The sequence below is a fragment of the Athene cunicularia genome (assembly GCF_003259725.1).
Source record: "Athene cunicularia isolate RWA chromosome 2 unlocalized genomic scaffold, athCun1 chr2_part1, whole genome shotgun sequence".
Taxonomy (NCBI): domain Eukaryota; kingdom Metazoa; phylum Chordata; class Aves; order Strigiformes; family Strigidae; genus Athene; species Athene cunicularia.
In genome coordinates, this window is record NW_020799095.1 from 6,331,600 (window position 1) to 6,350,011 (window position 18,412).

Below are 18,412 nucleotides of genomic sequence, written 5' to 3' on the forward strand. Positions count from 1 at the left end.
CAGGAAAGGGGATGTTCTGTCTATGCACCCTGCGTTATCAGTTCCTGAACTGTGGCAGCTCACCCTGCCCTGCAGCAGTTGGGTGACCTTGATCTTGCTTTGGACAACTTGCCACTGTTGATGGCAAGTTAGTGCTCTCATGGCCTTGCCCACCCCTAGAGGACTGTATGCCTATAGTTTACTCATTACTTGGAAATCCCTCTTACTCTGGATACCTCATGGATTTTTTAAACCCAAACAGAGTTTCACACATGGATTATTATGACTGAAGATGTCTACAGATAAACCAAGGCCTCCATTGCTCTCTACATACATGTGACATAAATGATGTGTCTAAAGTATTCTCCAAACAGGAGGCCATCCCATTAAAACAGCTTCTGTTCTGTACCGAAAAAGCTGGGATCCAGTCTTTTGACAAAGCTTTTCTTCTTGCTTACCCTTCCCTAAATGTTGCTAACCTGGAACAAATCTCCTTTTCTCTATTTAGCGGAATCTTTTCAAGCTTAAATTCATCTTGAGGGGTTTTCACAATGCTCTGTGGCTAATAATTAATGCACTTAGTGAAAGACCTTGTTGCTTAACTTTTGCTTCATAATGTTTCATTGCAAGGGATGCTTGTGGTGCTTCCACAGTCCCATGGCATTTGTTTTTCATGCCATTGTTTTGCTGACTGCCAAAGGCTCTATCTAGTATATGCTGAGACATTTCATTACCCTCCTAGGACTAGGGTGTTGTGTCAAAGTACGAGACTGCCCAAAAACTGCTGAAAACCACACACAGCCCAACAGTTGGTAAACACTTGGGGGAGCTGCCCGTCCACTACATGGAAAGTTTGGATCTGATTTATGGAATGATATGCTTAACATTTACCAGATTATCTAGAAGTAGTTTGTCACCAGACAAGATTTAAAAGCAAAAGAATCTATAAACATAAACTTTCTGTAATGGGAAAAGCATTATAAAACTACAAAAATAATCAAACATTATGGAAATTATATTTTTATTAAGGGTACTACTTTTAAAATTATACCTCATCAGCTGCTTCTATATTTAAGTTGACTTCTGAGACTGATCTTTTAGGCTCTGTAAATGGTTATAGAAACATCACAGGGGTATGCAGAAACTTTGTTCTTTCCTTTTTGCTTTCCCTCTTAGGCTATTTAACATTTCTACTGCATGCTTTGGTTAGACTAAGATTATGTGTTTAGTCTTCAAGATGCTTTCTTCTGCTTGTATCTTCCTTAAAACATGATGGAATAACTTTACAAATTATACATCATGAAACATAGATTCTATGAGTTCCTTTCCATTTGCAGTGTTAACTTGCTATCAGTTTTGCATCAATTGCTTAGCATATAAATAAAAAATTGTTTTGAGAATGGGCTGTCCAGCTGTGCAGTTTCACCCTTCCTCTCTTGTACATACTTATTCAGAGGAAATCTTGAGTGGTCCTGACACAGTAACATTTACTGGGGCCCAATGCACATGTAAGCACATCATGGAAAACAAAAACACCTCCAAGAAGAAGAGTAAGAATGGCTTCAGGACCATCCCAATAATTTCCTAACAGAAAAGCTCATTTTCAGAAGTGTTAGATTTTATTATTAGAAACTTCCAAAAATCATACTATTCTATGACCATTCCTATAGTATTTCCAGTTGTTTTAGGATTTGCTTTGAACAGATAAGTCTGTAACATCCTTCTGTCTCAGCAATGCAGTTCTTTTAGAGTTTATCATTGTTATTTCAGGATATTTTGTGTCTTTCTTGAACAGTCAAGACCTATCATCATCAAGAGCCTCATAGAAGTCTTCATCTTTTCTCTGATAACAAACATACTTAGGACCACATTCTGAAACTACATCCTAAACCAGGAAGGTAAGTCATTATAAAATGACACACTCAAGAATAGTCAGAGTGCATTTGCACTCTCCAAAGTGAAATAAATTCACTGAAATAAAGAAGAAAGTTTGTTTAGAGTCCTTAATCTGCTTTTGATAATGCAAGCTATGGTTATGAAAATCTCCTAGCATTTTGTTCAGAAATACTTGTCTGAAGCATCAGGTAAATAATTATTAAGTAATTGTACTCTTGTCTGCAATTCTGCAGATAATAGCATTCTTCTCATGGCTCAAGTGAGACAGCCATTAATGACAACAGCACTTCATGGTGGAGAATGATCTACTTTACAGAGAATTGGTGTTCAAATCACAGTGAAACATCAAACAGGCAAACAGACAAGAAAGACCACTGCAACTCAGCTACTGCCTTTTTTACAATATTGATGATACTGAATGTGTGGTCAGAAATGGAGAAATCTAAATCAGTAGAGACTACGCTTTGTACGTATACTAAGGTATGGTAAGTGTGATAGAATGAAGAACTGAGGGCATTAAAGACCCATTTGATTCACATTTATGACCAAGAAGTTTTGGTGGTTAAAATCTGTAGGAGTAAGAAACAGCAGCTTGTATTGCTCACTACAGTTTAATATTTTTGTTGTCCTTCACCTCCATTTCACCAGTAGTTCAGAGGTGAGTGCACATAGCCATACAAGAGAAGACAATTCAATAACTGTGCTGGAGATAGGCTACCCACCACGTAGCATGGCTTAATATATCCTGTCTTTGCCAACTCCATCTTTCCAAACAAGTGATGTGAAGTGAAAAGTGAAAGTTAGGCCTTCATTTGTCAGAAGAAGATTTTCTTGTGCTTATTTGGAGGGTCTTAACTTACAGACTAAGGTGGGGTTTGATCCACATCTTCCTTTACCAAGAAAATAAAAATCATTATTTCTTGTGCATAAATTGGGTTGGTAAAGCTCTCCTCTACAAGGATATTACAGAGAGTACACAAGAGACTCATGAAACTGATACTGCTTGTATCAGTAGCACATGCTCTGGTCTTTTTGAAATTGTAACATGGTATGTTTGAATTGTTTATTTAACTCTTCTGCCCTGGAGGAGGTGGTCTGTACTGTAAAAGCACTTCTGTATTAATTTCACAAGTGAAGAAATTGTCATACAGCAAACAGTAATATACTAATCACACCCATTTTAATCTTAAGTGCATGCGGTTCAAAACTTCTGAACAAGAAGTAGGCTTCAGATCTGCTTCAGCTCTTGGTGCTTCCTGAAGAGCAGCCAGGAGAAGCTCTGAGAATGCCTTGGATGTGAAGAATGAAGGAGCTCCACTTCCAAGGAGTACTGTAAATGTGTTCAGTCAGCTCAATAGTTGTGGGTATTACAGAATTTTGCTTGTCTTCCTGTAATTCTTGATCCAAATGCTGTCAAGACTAGTATTTTAGAGATTGGAGGGCATGTGCTTGCCTATTTGGGCCTTAAGTTAAAGATTTTTGAGTTCATATATCCTTTTCATTCTCATCTTCCTAAAGAAAAGGCTTTATGATCATCCTGCATCTTACAACCTTTCTTTCCAGAGTTTTTAGAGTAGATGAGCTAGAAGAATTGCTAAGTCAAGGTCTCCCTATAGGAAGAGGCCGAGAGCTTTAGCTGCCTTAAGCAGAACACAGAGAAATTACCTTTTTGTGACATGGAAATGACTCTGGTTAAATACAGAGAAACAGAGATGGAGCCAGGAAAATTTTCTTTTGCCACTATCTATTTTGAATTGATAAATGGTATCTTCCTTCTCTCTACAGATTTTTTAAAAGAACACTGGGACCTTAGTCTGCAGGGTAGATGAATTTGACAATGTACTATCAGTCTCAGGAGAGGAAGTAGTTCTTTAAGAGAGAGAACAGAAATTAGCACAACTGGACTTTGGTCATGTCTTTTTAACTGTCTTTCTAACTCTATTTGATCTCCTAGATGTGGTCTTTCAGGCCTTACCAGTGCTAAAATCCCTTCGGAAATGAAGTTGCCTAGTCATAGAAGAGACTAATGTAATAGTTCAAATGATTGGCTATTATTTCAGTAGCAACTCATGTTTATTTATTTTAGTGTTAATACTCAGCAACTTCTAATGAAGAAGCATTGCTGTCTAAATCAATAGAGCTAGTCCTTTGTAGGTAGATGTCTGCCTTTCATCCCCATCTTTCTTTATAAGAAATGCTTTAAAGAATACAGTAATTTCAGCTACTTCATCAGCCAAGAATACAGGCCTGTGCAATACTGCTGACATCACCTGAATGTGGATTCATAAGGGCCAGGCTTACATGCCTAAGAATAAGCAAGCCTCTACCCTCCATCGTCACTCTCAAATTCCAACACATTAAATCTTTATTCTTCTTTGTAGAGTAGAATTTTTAGCATTTTTTATTTGTGGAGAAAAATTTAGAAAGATAACATTTGTCTTTTGGGGTTTAATCCAAACTCAAGATTTTTTGGACTGAACAGATTTTTTGGTTTTTTTTTTTTATATACACTGTATTTGTTATTCTGATTTCTGTATCTTACCACAGCTAAGAAAATGTATTTAAGAAATTAAGAAATAATATATTTTGGATCAAATGTCCTTACATTACAGATGCAAATGAACATGAGTGCTCTAGACTGAGCTGGTGTTACTCTGGAAGTCAGATAGCTACACTGTGCTGACCCAGTGTGTGCAATATTCGGGACTGTGAATAAACAGGTTCCAGAATTAAATCAATCCAGTAAGAGGAGGTTGTTGCTGACTGAGCTGGAAAGTGCTGTGTATGCACTGCTGTCTACCACATGTACCAGAAAACCCTGCTGCAGAGTTGCTAGTCACTACTATAAATATCACAGAGGCAGATGATGTCATTGCTAGAGGGCAAATGGAAGAGCTTGATGTCATCAAAGTTAGTGTTATTTATGTCAAAACATCAGTGCTTTAAAAATATCTTCTTATGTAAGGAGCAAACCCAAACATTTACTTTTGTTTGGAAACTCTAGGCATACTGAAAGCTCCATTAATTTTCACTCAAATACAATTGCAAATGTTGAATTAGTTCTTTAATGTACTTTTTTGCAGTGCTACAAGTTACTCAGAGACAAGATATTTTCTAATCACAAACAGTCTGCAGATTATAGTAAGCAAATTGTAAACATAGCCGAAAAATTTAAAAAGCCACAAGTTTGACACTTAAAACCATTTACTCCACTGGAGGAATTATACTTGATTTAATCACAGCAAGACAAAGCATCTTTACTATAAGTGAGATTCAGAGTCTCCATTACTAATGTCTTACATCTTTATTGTACCTTCATTAATTCTGAAGTTACATCATCTGAACCTATCCATTACATTCTGTGTAACTTGTATTCACTGGAACCTTACTAAAAGCACACAGACATTTTCAAGTATGACTATCTGTTAACAAAAAGTTGTCCCTACATAAAAATTATTCCATGACAGCTCCTGCCGCAGCTAGAATTGCCTCATCTCCTGAAATTCTCTGTAACAGCTTAGGCTTGAGTAGCATAAACCACAAAAGATATCTCAGACACTTCACATTTTGCTTTCTGTCTGGCTGTACTTCTTTTTGTAAGAAGCAGTCTTGGAAAAAACATGCCCCATTCTACTTCTTTTAGAGTGCAACCAAATTACTTTCTAATCTCTCAAAAGCAGTTCTTACTGCACATTATCAGTCAACAATACATCTTCACTTGCCAAGCATCTGACTGCCTCTAATAAAAGACATACCCAATCTATCCTTACGTGAGTACCAGCAGCACTGTGTCCATGGTAATACAGAGCTCAGCATCAGGTAATCACCGAGTGTGTGTGTGGTTTTGTGTGTATATATATATTTCTATTCAGGAGCCGGGATCAGTTTTGCACTGTGTCTTGAGCTTGTCCCCACTGTGAGCACACTGCTAATAGTAACCAGCCAGCTCAGGCTGCTCAGGCTTGTTTCCTAGAGCTGCTGTAACACTACAACATAGACATCCTGTAAGTTTTTGCACCAAGGATCAGAACCAATATTTACAATCTGAAGCTTGTACATCCAAAACATCTGGTTTAAGGATAGCCTTTTTGACAGCTTTGTCCAAAATTGTTATACAATTAAATATCCTTACCATGTAAAAATAAAATCCATCACTTGATTATTGTATTTCCTAAAACAGATAAAATGGAAATGTCAGGGATTTTTTACTGAGTGGAAAATACCACTTCAAAAGGTGGATACCTCAATAGCTGAAGCTACTACAAGAAAATGCAATGACGTTTGGAAAGTGCAAGTGCACAACCCTTTGCTATGCTGTTTGATTTATGCCATTTAATATCCATACATCTAACGACACTACATTTTAAATGTCCATAGCTGTAATATTGAGAGCTGATCTCTAGATCAGTGGTAGCTGACTCAAGCTCCTGGGCTCCAAGTTGCAACCCACTTGGAGATGTGAGTCAAAGTCAGTCCAGAAGCAGTGTATTAAACATTGATGTGATGCTACACCTGAGCTAAGCAGCTCCATCTCTCAGCTTTCTCTAGACTTCTGCACTTCAACAGGACTCATTAGCTCATGAGCACATGATTGTTCATCATAGCTGTTGGGCTGAATATGCTGTTGGCACTTGTCTGTATAGTTGTCTCGATTTTTAAGAAGGCTTCTCCGTGTTAATGTAATTCACGGTATCCTCTGCAGGACTACAGGATAAAAGAAAAATCTTGATTCAGCCCTTGAAACATATGATGATAAGGAGTATTTTATACAGTAATCTTAGTGTCTATGACACTAGTATATGATACTATAGAGCAATTATGGAAACATTCGCTGCCCTTAGGAGCTTACAATCTAAACAAAACATATTGCACAGAAGAGATCAACATACAAAAATCAAAATAATTTTCTTACTGTCAGTGCTTGTTTTACTAACATAACGAATTTTTAACAGGGCAAGGAGTTAAGGGACTTACTGTAAACTAAAATAAAAGGTGATCACAGAGTGATATCACCGAGTGATAGCCCGAGGAATCATTGTAAGAGTGGCTCAAAGAAATAAGATTATCGAAGAGACCAAAAGTAGGACAGAGAACAGATGCATTATAGAAAAGATGCAAGGCAAATGATAACTCATGACTGAGAATTCAGAAAAATAAGAAAGCAGTGTAGCAACAGAAAATAGATTTTAATGTATTTTCTTATCTATATTACTGAAGTTGTGGGCGGGCACTGACCGCGATCCTGTTGCACTAAGCTTCTGCCTTGAAGTCTGGATATGTGATAGAGCTTCCCTGAGTTTTACTAATTTTGGTGAGAGCTATAGTAGTGTAACTCCTTTGAAAAGCAGGCTGCAGACTTTTATTAGCTGAAGGCCAAAGTCAAAACTCATGCATAGATTTACATGAGTAAATGCAGAAACATACGCCCAAGTGCTGGTATGAATCCTTTTCACCTAGTAACTGCAGCTTCTGTTCACTGAAAACATTTTCCTGTGCATCAACAAAATAGTCATTTATAAGAAGTAAGAAAAATATTACAGAATGTGATTTTTGACTCATTGAGCAGCAGAGGGCTAAATAGTAATAGGCAATAATAATTAAAAAAAAAAAAAAAAGCATAGGTAATAGCATCCTTTCCATCCCTTCATCCCACTGGTTGACTTAGGAGTGATTAATAGTAGTAAAAAACCCCTAAATATATAAATTGGAGTAATTCCATCTTCCTACAAAAGTAAATTCTTAACAATAATCTATTTCAACAGCATTTCTCACTGCAGATGTTTAGTCTTTTAGGAGCTAGGCCACAGACACCTCAGCTCTTCAAATTTATTGAATATGCTTTGGAGATTAATTTGGCCAGAGCAAACTGATGGATATAAGCAACTCAAAGGATTGCTTGATGTCTAGCTGCTCTCTCTTTCATTTCTTTACCTCCCCTTTAAATGTCTTGGTAATTGTTTCTGCGCCTGCAGCGTCCATAATGATAAAGGAGGTAGAGTAGTACAAGGTCAAAAATGAATAACAAGCCAACAGCAATGTCAAATCCAATAAAAATATCTGTGAAGGAAAAACAATAAGGGAAAATGGAGTTAATGAAAGACACACATGTATATCATTTTACATACAGAGATAACAGTCTAATTACAATATGTACAGTGGAAATATAGTTACATTTCATTCACAGTTCTGACAAGATGACATGGCCTGCATTTACTGACATATGCAACGTAAGTATAACAACATATACTTCAGTGCTGGAAATGCATAGATAACTTTCTGTGCATGGGGGAAATCTCACTCCTAGGTTTTCACAGGGCAAGAGGGACCATGTGTAGTTAATGCAAATGAGGAGTTTCATTAGGGATCAGCAAAACACTGAATATATGCGGGAAAGGGGAAATACCAGGACTATTGGAAAGTAGCATGTGTTGTCTTACCATTCACTTCCCTCTTGGAAATATTTAGACAGGAAGAGGTTATCAGCTGTCAGTTGTTGGTGGTCTGAGGCAAGCAGCTGCTATATCTGCATGGATCATCTGCACTCTATGCAGTGGAGGTTAAGGTATCCTCAATACATAGTACTTGTGACAGTTACTGTGGAAGCTGGTTTTGCTTTGCAGCTACAAAAGCTCTGATGTGTGCAGCATACACAAGACTCCTTTCAAAGTGGAGCTGTAGTTTTGGCCATGATCTTTAGGTAGCTCTTTATGTGAGTATGCTAATAATAGCACTGCCATCACACTGGTGGGCATGTCTACTCCTCACATTTTCAGAGAAATTTAATTTCTGTCAGCTTTCCCTGTCCATAGTAAAGCTGGTCCACACTTGTTAAAGGGAGATCTACCATTTATGTGAAAGATACAAAGTTTGGAGCCATTGATAGAATTTCTCCATGTCTAATGTAGAAAACACAGAGCTGTTACACTACCTTTCGTTTTGTCTTTCCTCCCACATTCCTTTGACCAGTTTTCTGTAATTACAGGAGAAACTAATTCAGCAAATTTCTCAAGTGGACAAGCAGAGGTGCATCCTGGCAGAGTGAGTAGGTAAGGATCCTTTGAAGAGTCGTTCCGATAATGCATTTCAATGCTATATCGCCTGATTAACAATAGTGAAAAGATTATTTTTTTTAAAGGTTCTTAAATAGAAGGTTTCCTATTTAGAGCCAGTGTTGGGAATCAGCTTTAACATTCTATTCTAGAACCTGTTCCTCAAGTATGGAGGCTTTGTGAAAGATATCTGCAAAGCCTCCTTTGCCAAAGTTGGTTACATTACTGCACAGATCACCAGTCAGCTCAGAAGGTCCTTCTGAAGGCTCCTTGAATGGCAACAGCACCAGGCTCTTCTAAGCCAGCTGGTTTACCTTGGGATTTATGAGATGTCTTGGAAATGTTGCTATCATTTGAAAAATGAGGAAAATTTATTTTACTATTTACTTCCAGTTGGCAAGGCTTGTTTTCTGTCTTTCAAAGCGCACAGATACGCGCATGCAGCAAATGTAATTTTTCCTGGTTTTAATAAAAATTTGTGCCTGGGGACTGCTCAGTGAAGTATCAGTTTAAAAAGCATTTGTATCTCCTCACAATATTTGAGTGGAAAATAATTTTGGTAAAGGGGGATCCAAAGTCCAAACATTCTTTGTTCTTTCATAGATAAGAAGATACTTGCCCACTGCTTTCTTGGTAGAGTTCAAAAAACTGGCAAGAAGCGTATGGTGGCAGTTTTCCATTGAAAATATTGAGAGCAATATGGAGGGCCCCAATTGTGGTGTCATGCTATTGGAAAAAAGAAAAAATCCATCCTTGAAAGTCAGTTAAGTCAGTTACCATTTATCCAGAGTAATGTGACAAGAGCAGAGAGGGAGTAGAAATCAAGATAAATGAAAACTTGTATAAATTTGACCATAAAAACTTATCCAGCATATTCACATGTTAGCATGTTTTACATACAGGCAGCAGGGGGCATTTCCGAAGAGTTACTGCAGTATGTGTCTTACATGATCTTGTAGTATTTTAGAGACAGTTACTGGGAGAAAGCAAGATGTGGCCTGAGAAATAAATCTAGGTTTTATGGTGCATTTTGCTATTCCTTCCTTTAGGATTGTTTTTGGTTCCAAGGTCAGATTAAGGCAGTATAAGGTTTTATATCCTATGGCATTTCAAGTGAAGATACAAAGTACTTCTTTCAGATAGTGTACCAGACAAACAGTTGTGTACAAAGACTAATCTCCTCACCTCCACCTATACTCCAGAACTTTTAAAATTGTTATTCCTTCTGTCTGGATTTACACAATAAAATCTCAGTTTGGCTTCTATTTTGATGGAATCAGTTACCCACCCACCTGCAGTCTCTTCCTCTCCCCGTAATCCCTCCACTTTCAGGGTATCCCAGGAGGAAGAGCTGAAGGACAGAAGTCCAAATACCTTGATGGCTAAATTTTGCAAGCATATTCATATACATATTTGATAGGATTATTTATATTATAGTATAACAGTTACATTTTAATTATTAAAAGTTCCAGCATCTGGAACTTTTTAGAGTGATCGGTTTTCAAAATAAGGGTATACTTGGCCCTAAGGCATTAAAGCAGCAGTGAAAATTCTGGATGCAATTTCTCCTTTTCAAAAAGAACTTAGTAGGGCTAGAAAATACACAGAAAAAGCAGGAAGAAAGATTTAAGGTATTGAGCAGTTTCTATGTGAGGAAAGATTAAATAGTGTAGGACTCTGTCTTGGAAAAGGAAAGATGGAAGAGGTGTGACAGAAAATAGTAAATTCATGAGTGACCCAGAAAAAGTGAATAAAGAATGACTGTTCCCTGTTTCTCACAATAGAAATGCTAGGAAGGAGCTAAATCAGTATTAAGTTTCAAAAAAAAAATAAGGAAGTACTTTTTTTCTTTAACACACAAGTCATTGCCACAGGATGTTCCAGAGGCCAAAAGTACAAGTGCGTTAAAAAAGTGAATAGATAAATCGATGGAAGAAAGCCTGTCAAGAGCTATTAAACATACAGACACAGATTCTATCTCAGGAAGTCCCTAAGCCACATATTTCTGGCAGGTTGTGACAGGGGAAGCATCACTCTGCGCTGGCATTATTCTCACATTCTTCCCTGCCGTTGGCCACTGTTAGAGACAGGATAATGAATGAGCTAAGTGGATCTTCGTCTGACCCAAATGGCCCTCTTCATCCTCTAAAATAAATAAATAAAAATAATCCATAGCTATATCATCCCTTCTTAAGCAGAGGAAGGATTTGGAGGCACAGCTGAAGTTCTGCTATATGCCAGCATCTTCAGGGTTAGGAGCACTTAAGGAAAGATGCATCTTATAGAAAGTGCACCATTAAGTTGCAGAAAAAAAAGATGATAAAATACGTAGATTTCTTTACTGAGTACAGTTTGACTGAAACTGAGGTGAGATCCTTGCTCCTGCTGTGTTTTTGTACTAACTGGTGTTCAGCTTGTTAGTTGAATTGAACTGTATTGTATTTTTCTTTCCTTTAACTTACAGGGAGACTGATTATTCTCTTTAAGGTTCTTTTACTGGTAAAACATAGCAAGATTTGTGAAAGATGAAAATACTCACGGCAGAGTAGACCTCCATTTTTCTTTTTTTTGAAGAACTTGCAGCTTGTTTAATACTATTTAAAATAATATTCACAAGGACACCTTAAAAATATGGGAAAAAAGAAGAGGAAAATGAAGAAAAACATTTGCATAGAAGCAAAAATGCAAAAGATTTTGAGTATCAGATAGAAGACAACTAATCTTAGCTTATTGCAAGTCCATACTAGAGAGAAGATACTACAGAAGTGAAATATATCACTCATGTTCCAGGTCAAGTGGCAGGATTTACAGGAGATCATCTAGAACTATCCTGAGAAGTGGGGCTAATGACACTTTTGGTTTTGTTATGCTGAGACCTCCTCTCCAACGTTTTTTGCCTGTTTGCAGTGTTGCAATAATGACAGCTGTGCTAGCCTCCTCCTCTCTAGATGCTGAAGAAATATTTTTAACTGGTTACTTCAACAAGTCACACAGTATCAATTCTTCATTTTTCCAAAGCTCTCTTATACTCCTTCTCCAGACCAGAGAGATTCTAAAGCCAATGTGATAAGGGCAGCAGAAATGCCCTGTAGCACAATTTATACCATTCTAGGGAAAGAGAGCATAACTGGTCTGCCTGAACACTAGGGAAAACGTCTTGACCACATGATATGGCCAGCTACCTGGTAGTGGGCTTTAATGCAGGGCTGAGCCTTTAATTACTGTATGGCTTGATCCATCGAGGTCCATGCCTAGACAATAAGGCTGCTGATAATTCTGTACCTAGGTCTAGACTGAAGGGTAGGTGCATTATAAAGCTTAGCCCCAAACGGTCCAGCCTGCAGATACTCGGTCTCACTTGAATGTTTTGCGTTTCCTTGTTTTGGTTTGGGTTTCCTGCTCATGGACATCAGGAATGCCTGGGTTATGTCCTAAAGTACTGTTATATGTGCATAGCCTGTGCACCTCAGTTTTAGAGCTAAGCAGTAGCCCGAGTTCTTGCAGTACAGACATATCCTGGATCTCTCCTCTTCTAATCCGATTGGACTGATTTGGAGCATCTTTATATCAGTCTTTCAGAGATCTACCAATGTGTTGCCAAGGTTCTGGAACAATATATAGCCAGTATATCAAAGGGAAAAACAAAGATCAGGAAACAATTAGAATAAATGTTGGAGAAACAGAACTAACTAACCTAATGCCAGACAGGTAATGATCATTCCCATGAAGACTTGTTTTTTCCCATTGGATTTCTATACTTTTTCTTAAAACCCTAATCTCTTAAAAAACTATGAGATAACTAAAGACATTCATGTTTACAGCTTGTTTCAGTATCTCATCCATGCAAATGACAACGTTCAGCATATATTTTCATGCTTAATATGTCATCCCATGTCCATAGTTTCAAATTGAGGTTCTGTATCAGTATTTTTGCATAAGGTGACAGGACATTGCATGTTATCATAAGCATTGTCTCCCCTTTTCTGAGAGCTATGCATTTTTTTATTACCTCCTTGTAGTCGTGATTTCTCTTCTGTTTTATAAAGCCCAAATAGTGATAATAAGGACAATTCTGCCAGTTTTTCCATTTTGTTAATTACATCTTTGGTGGCCCATACAGGAAGAGTATAATTGTGAATATCCTAGTGATAAAAGAAAATAAAATAATGTTGTTTTCTTCTACTGTTTTCCACCATCCTGTTGCCCAGCCTCACACTACTACATCTGGACTCCCTGAGGCTGTCCTGCAATTCTTTGCCCAGTGTGGTTTAACTTATCAACATGCCCTGAAATACCCTTTGTGGAAATGGGGATCAACCTGAAGTTGAAGAATGGGAAGAGGGGAAACACCTGTGTGAATGGGATCTCTTGTAGGTATAATGTGTCTTGCTATAGTGATATATGTTTTCAGTTTTGGTAGTGTGAAAGATTGCAGAGATATGTCTTATCCTCTTTCCTTCAGCATCTTCAGGGTATAAACTAGCTCCACCATTTCACATCTTTTCCATACAGTTGTCCAGATAGTAGTTCCATCACTGTAGACAAGTGTCACTCTCCAGTCCTGTAAGAGTGACAGTGTCTTATAGCATCTAAGTGCCTCAGTGTGTGGAGGGTATGTTCAACAAGCTTCATGTGCTACTGATAATGACGAGGGCCAGATGGAATCATCCCATGCTTAGGGCCAGTCTGATTTTATTCATTGGGACCAACCATCATCTCCTAATTGTCTAACTGATAGATCATAATCTCGCCTCTCATTTTTACCATCTAAATGTTTTTATGTTTATGTCTTGATAGGTTAAAGCAAATAATTTCATTTTCCTGTTAAAAATCATAAATATGTCCTAGGTAAACCACCACAGCAGCATACTCAAATAATTCTATAGCAGCATATTGGGAAGGAAACCTAGGGAATAAAGGGAATGGATTTTGGTACCAGTGCTTCAGGATAAAAGATCAAATGGAAACAACAGTTTCCCAAGCTGTAAACCATGGTTTTGAGTTATCTTTTACCAATGCACTAAATTAGAATTTAGATTCAAATTTTTTTAAAAAAAAAAAGGCACAAATTCAGGCCAGAAGGTAATTCATTCCTATGCCTTCCATATTGCTATGGTTTAATTAAAACTCAATTTAGGAGTGATTTTCTTCTCCAACCCTTATTGCCTTATTATTACCTCACAGTGTAGAGTGTCATATGTATTCCAGAGCTGGAAGTTGTCCAGTATTTTAAGATTATTTAGTTCAAGTCCTGTGTTAACTGCCATTGTTTGTAAAAAGTCCTAGGGAAAAAAAGAAGTGAAGAGTATACCACAACTACTCAATACATATGGAACATATATGCATACAGATTCATTATCACCCAACCTGGAAACAGAGTTGTGTTTAATTTTAACTGTAGCAGAAGATTTGATTGCAGATTTCATTTTGTAACCATTTCAAGATACTGATCACTGTTTCAGACACTGATTTTTCTCAACCCTGCTATAGATAATCTGGTGCTCTCTGATGCACTCTTCTCTCCCTCTTCTGACTGCTCCAGCAGGCTACCTCAGTCACCTCAAGCTTTCAGATCTAAGGAAGAGGAAGGTGCTAAGGGAAAAGGAATATGAGGAAAAACAAAAAAAGCGAGGAAAACCCAGAAAATTTAAGAGAAGTGAGGCAAATATTCAGGATGAGGCAAAAAGAAATTGAAAGGGAAACTAGGTTTTCCTTCTGCCATCGAAGAGGAGCTGAATATCTAAGTAATAGTTCCACAATTCCCATAGGGATTCTTGCTATTTGCTACCACAGGGGAATAAAGCAAGTCCTTAATTGCCATATTACTTGTTTCATACTAGTACCTAAGAGAGAGGATAATTCACCTCCCCAGGAGATGTGAGGCTAACTAGAGTGGCTGAACTAGCAGAAAGTTAGAAATAAACCAAAAAAGCAGATGTTGGGTTTAGCTCAAGCACTTAGCCTGAAGTGACTTGAGAGAAAATGTACAGGTGCAGGCAGGGGATGAGGAACATGAGACTCCTGCTTTTTTGTGCAGTAGTGCTGTTGCAAAGTGCATGGTAGCAAACAAGAGAGCAGCAATAACTACTATCTAGAGAAATTATTATCCACAAGAACATGGTCGCTTGAGGCAAGTACACCATCCCTGTACCTACATCCTGCTGCAGCACTGGAATGGAAAATCTGAATCCCTGATGGTGAAGATTTGTGTCATGACCAAAACAGAAGCATATTTTCTGATGGATCCAAAATGCATTTCAGAGAAATTTACATAAATCAGACTGTTTCCGTGGTTGGGCTTGCTTTAGTTCTCTGTTGTAGTGTCAGCTTCAGAAAATCACAGCAGGAAGGCATAAACCTTTCCAAATTTTGGATTTATCAGGTTTTTTAGAATTGATTTTGTGTAACCCTATAAAGCTGGAAATTGCTACGTCCAGAAATTTATTTCCCCTCAGATTGTGGAACTTTAATTATATGCAGCTCTAAATATTCTCATAAAATTAATGTTAAATTCACATTTCAAAAGATTAAGTATACTCTACATTAAGTATGAGAAATGCCTAAGCATATCAACCATACTTCTTTATCATATTGGCCTAAATTTCTGATTTTGAGAGTCCTCAGTTTGGTTTGGTTTTGTTTTTGTTGGGTTTTTTTTTGGGGGGGGGTGGGGTGGGGTTGCATTATTTATTTTTGCCTTTTAGCAAAAGAAAACAATGCAATTCCATAAGTTCTACATCTTAGTTACTTTCCTTCTCAGATTTTGTTTACTTTTTATTTTGTCTTACCATGTATGGTTGTATTCTCTTTTGAAATTCACTAGATGTTTGTGTTTCATTCTGAAGTTCATCAAAACGGGGACAGTCAGGCAGAGGAAAATTCAACCTCTGAAAGAAGAAAAGTAGAACTTAGAATAGTTCTAGCATTAATTAACACACCTCTAGTTTTTACTGATCTAATATTTACTGATGATGATCTAATGATGATGATCTAATAATTACTGATCTAATATTTGTTAGATTCATGGTCATGCTACATCTACTTCATAATGGTTTGTCTGGGTAGCTTCTTCATTAATATAGTTAACATAAGCAACGGACTATGGTAACTTGACTTTTCAGTGGCTGCTTGTGTCTATGATAGCTTGATTTCCCTCAGTTTAACTGATTTTGATAAAAAGAAATTATGCACGTCTGTCAGGGAATTGCTTTGAGAAACAGAGCAGGATCCATGATCAGAAATTTAAAAAAGCTATGATATCCCTCTTAATTTCTGAATCCCCCTAGATGCAGCTTGGCTCCACCTGATATTGGAATCTGAATTGCTTCTGCACCTACACATCCTGCTCTCATCTCTTTGGAGGTAAGCAGTGTATTATAGTAAGTATTTCAAATACCACCTAATGGACAGGACTTGAAACAAGAGAGACAAATAAATTGTGCTCCTGAAATACCAAAAAGATATGAGCCTAATAGCTCTGTTCTTATTCAGGGGTATGGTTAACTTTTAATAACTCCGAGTGTATTTTGAAGTCACCAGATAGTACATATTTGATCTGAACCATGTGTGAATACATATGTGTCCACTAAACTCTGTGCTCTGGAAAACGTGCTTTATGCCAACAGCAGATGGACAGATGATACCTGGCTCCAGCACAGAGTGTCAGTAAAAAGTTATGATGAGAAAAATAAGCTTGTGCTGGTTTAGCACTTTATGTCACATCACTGGAGCTTTTCTGACCCAGCACTAATATTAATACTATAACCATACAAATCATGTCAAGGAACTGACAACATACAGTGGAGATATTAACTTCATTATCTATGTATTATGTATGTGCAAGAAGGTCTTGGGGTGAACATTAGCAGATGGTACTTCCAAGAGTATCTCTTTTGTCTTTGATTTATCAACATGAAACTTGCAGCAACTACCAACTGGCACTAGCACACTTTCATTTGGACAGTTTTCCAAGGGTGCATTTTTTCTGTAACAGCAGCACACTGGAGAGTAAAGACTCAAAGCTGCAATATGAAAGTAGGGAATGTTGTTTAATTACACAATAACAAATGTTTCTCTTGCTGTATGGCTTAATCATCCCCCTCTAGGTGTTCTTAATTAAGCCACTCCCTTTGGCCTCATTAAGCAGTTGCCTGTTGGGCCTTCATAGATTTCAGTGGCTGAAAAATAAACTGTGATTAGGGGTTTGTACTGGACCTCAATTTCCCACTTTGTGTTGCTTAGTGCTTGAAAATACCCTCAAACATCTGCTTGGCTTAAGGGAACAATGTTTCTTCCAGATGGTTTTCATATTTATCAGAAATTTTAAGTTTTTGCAGAGGTGTGTTTCAGTGAAACATCAATACCCACTCCTGAAGCAGCTGCAGAAGTGATGAGGTAATAGGGATTCCCACAAATGAGCTTGCCTTCTCTAAACAGGTCATTGCACTGCACTGTGATTCCCCTAAGGGCTTTGAGGTTTTATTTGGCCAAAGTTCTGACCACTTCGATGCTTCTTCCATCTTCTGGTGAGAGTTTCCCCTGGTGTCCCACATTTAAATAAGAGTGACAGCCTTCTTTTCTGTTGAGGGAGAGTTAAGTTTTGAGCTGAATCACATTGTGTCTAATCCAGTGTGTGGAATCCGTTTCTCTCTGTACCAGCTTTCAAACATGGCCTTCAAGAATGGAGGAATGTCAATGGGAGGTAGGTGTGGCCATCCACTAATGACAAAGCCCATCCTCTGATGTTGGTGACTGGACAGGCAGTTATTTAATAGGGGTTTTTTATACATTTCCTTAAAGTCAACTCCTGTTCTCAAAGATAGAAGAAAATTAGCCTTTCTGTCATTACACTCAATAACATTTTATCCTTGTTCAACACACTGTTCCTTACACAGACCTTGTCATGGGAGACAGTGAAATTAAAATCTAAATCTGACTCAGGCAGACAGAGCTACATATTGTAAAACTTCTGCAAGACCTATTATTCAGGTAGGTCTGCTCTTATTATGAACACAAGGCAGGTGCTAGGGTTTCATTAAACGTTTGTATAGCACTGAGCATAAAAGGGCCCTTGTGTGTAATTAGGGTGTCTAAGTGCTACCAGAACAGGAAAGTAATAATTGAGAGGTCATTACAGTGGCTACAGTGATGAAAATTCCATTCCTTGAATAAACTATGGAACAAACTTGCCAAGGAGGGAAGGTCTGTCTAGCTGATTGGTGCTTAGAAAAGCACTTGTTCTCTATAAAGTTTTAGGGCAACTTCCCTATAATACTGCCCAGAAGTGTCCTTGCCAGGAAAGCTGTACCTTGAAGAAAATGGTAGTGTGGGTGACAATCCAGGTATTCTGTAACTATAGAAAGATTTTTCATGCAGCAATTACAGTTGACCTATGACATATTTGTCAGCCAGTAGCTGTGGTTGATGTATTCTATTAGATTAAACTCAAAAAGAATAGGAAATATTTTTAGATATTCCCCCCCCCCCCC

The 18,412-nt window shown here is 37.7% G+C and overlaps 1 protein-coding gene across 1 annotated transcript in view; it reads right to left on the minus strand.

Moving 5' to 3' along the window:
- Positions 1-5,904: 5,904 nt before the first annotated feature.
- The window catches only part of LOC113476587 (prostatic acid phosphatase-like), a 23,085-nt gene continuing 10,577 nt past the window's right edge, over positions 5,905-18,412 (minus strand). Inside the window, exons 5-11 of the mRNA XM_026842372.1 lie at positions 15,713-15,811; positions 14,102-14,206; positions 12,934-13,066; positions 11,464-11,546; positions 9,544-9,650; positions 8,804-8,973; positions 5,905-7,932 (exon numbers count right to left, since the gene is read on the minus strand). Coding sequence (XP_026698173.1) covers positions 7,814-7,932; positions 8,804-8,973; positions 9,544-9,650; positions 11,464-11,546; positions 12,934-13,066; positions 14,102-14,206; positions 15,713-15,811 — 816 coding nt within the window. The 3' untranslated portion in view covers positions 5,905-7,813. The remainder of the gene's footprint in view (positions 7,933-8,803; positions 8,974-9,543; positions 9,651-11,463; positions 11,547-12,933; positions 13,067-14,101; positions 14,207-15,712; positions 15,812-18,412) is intronic.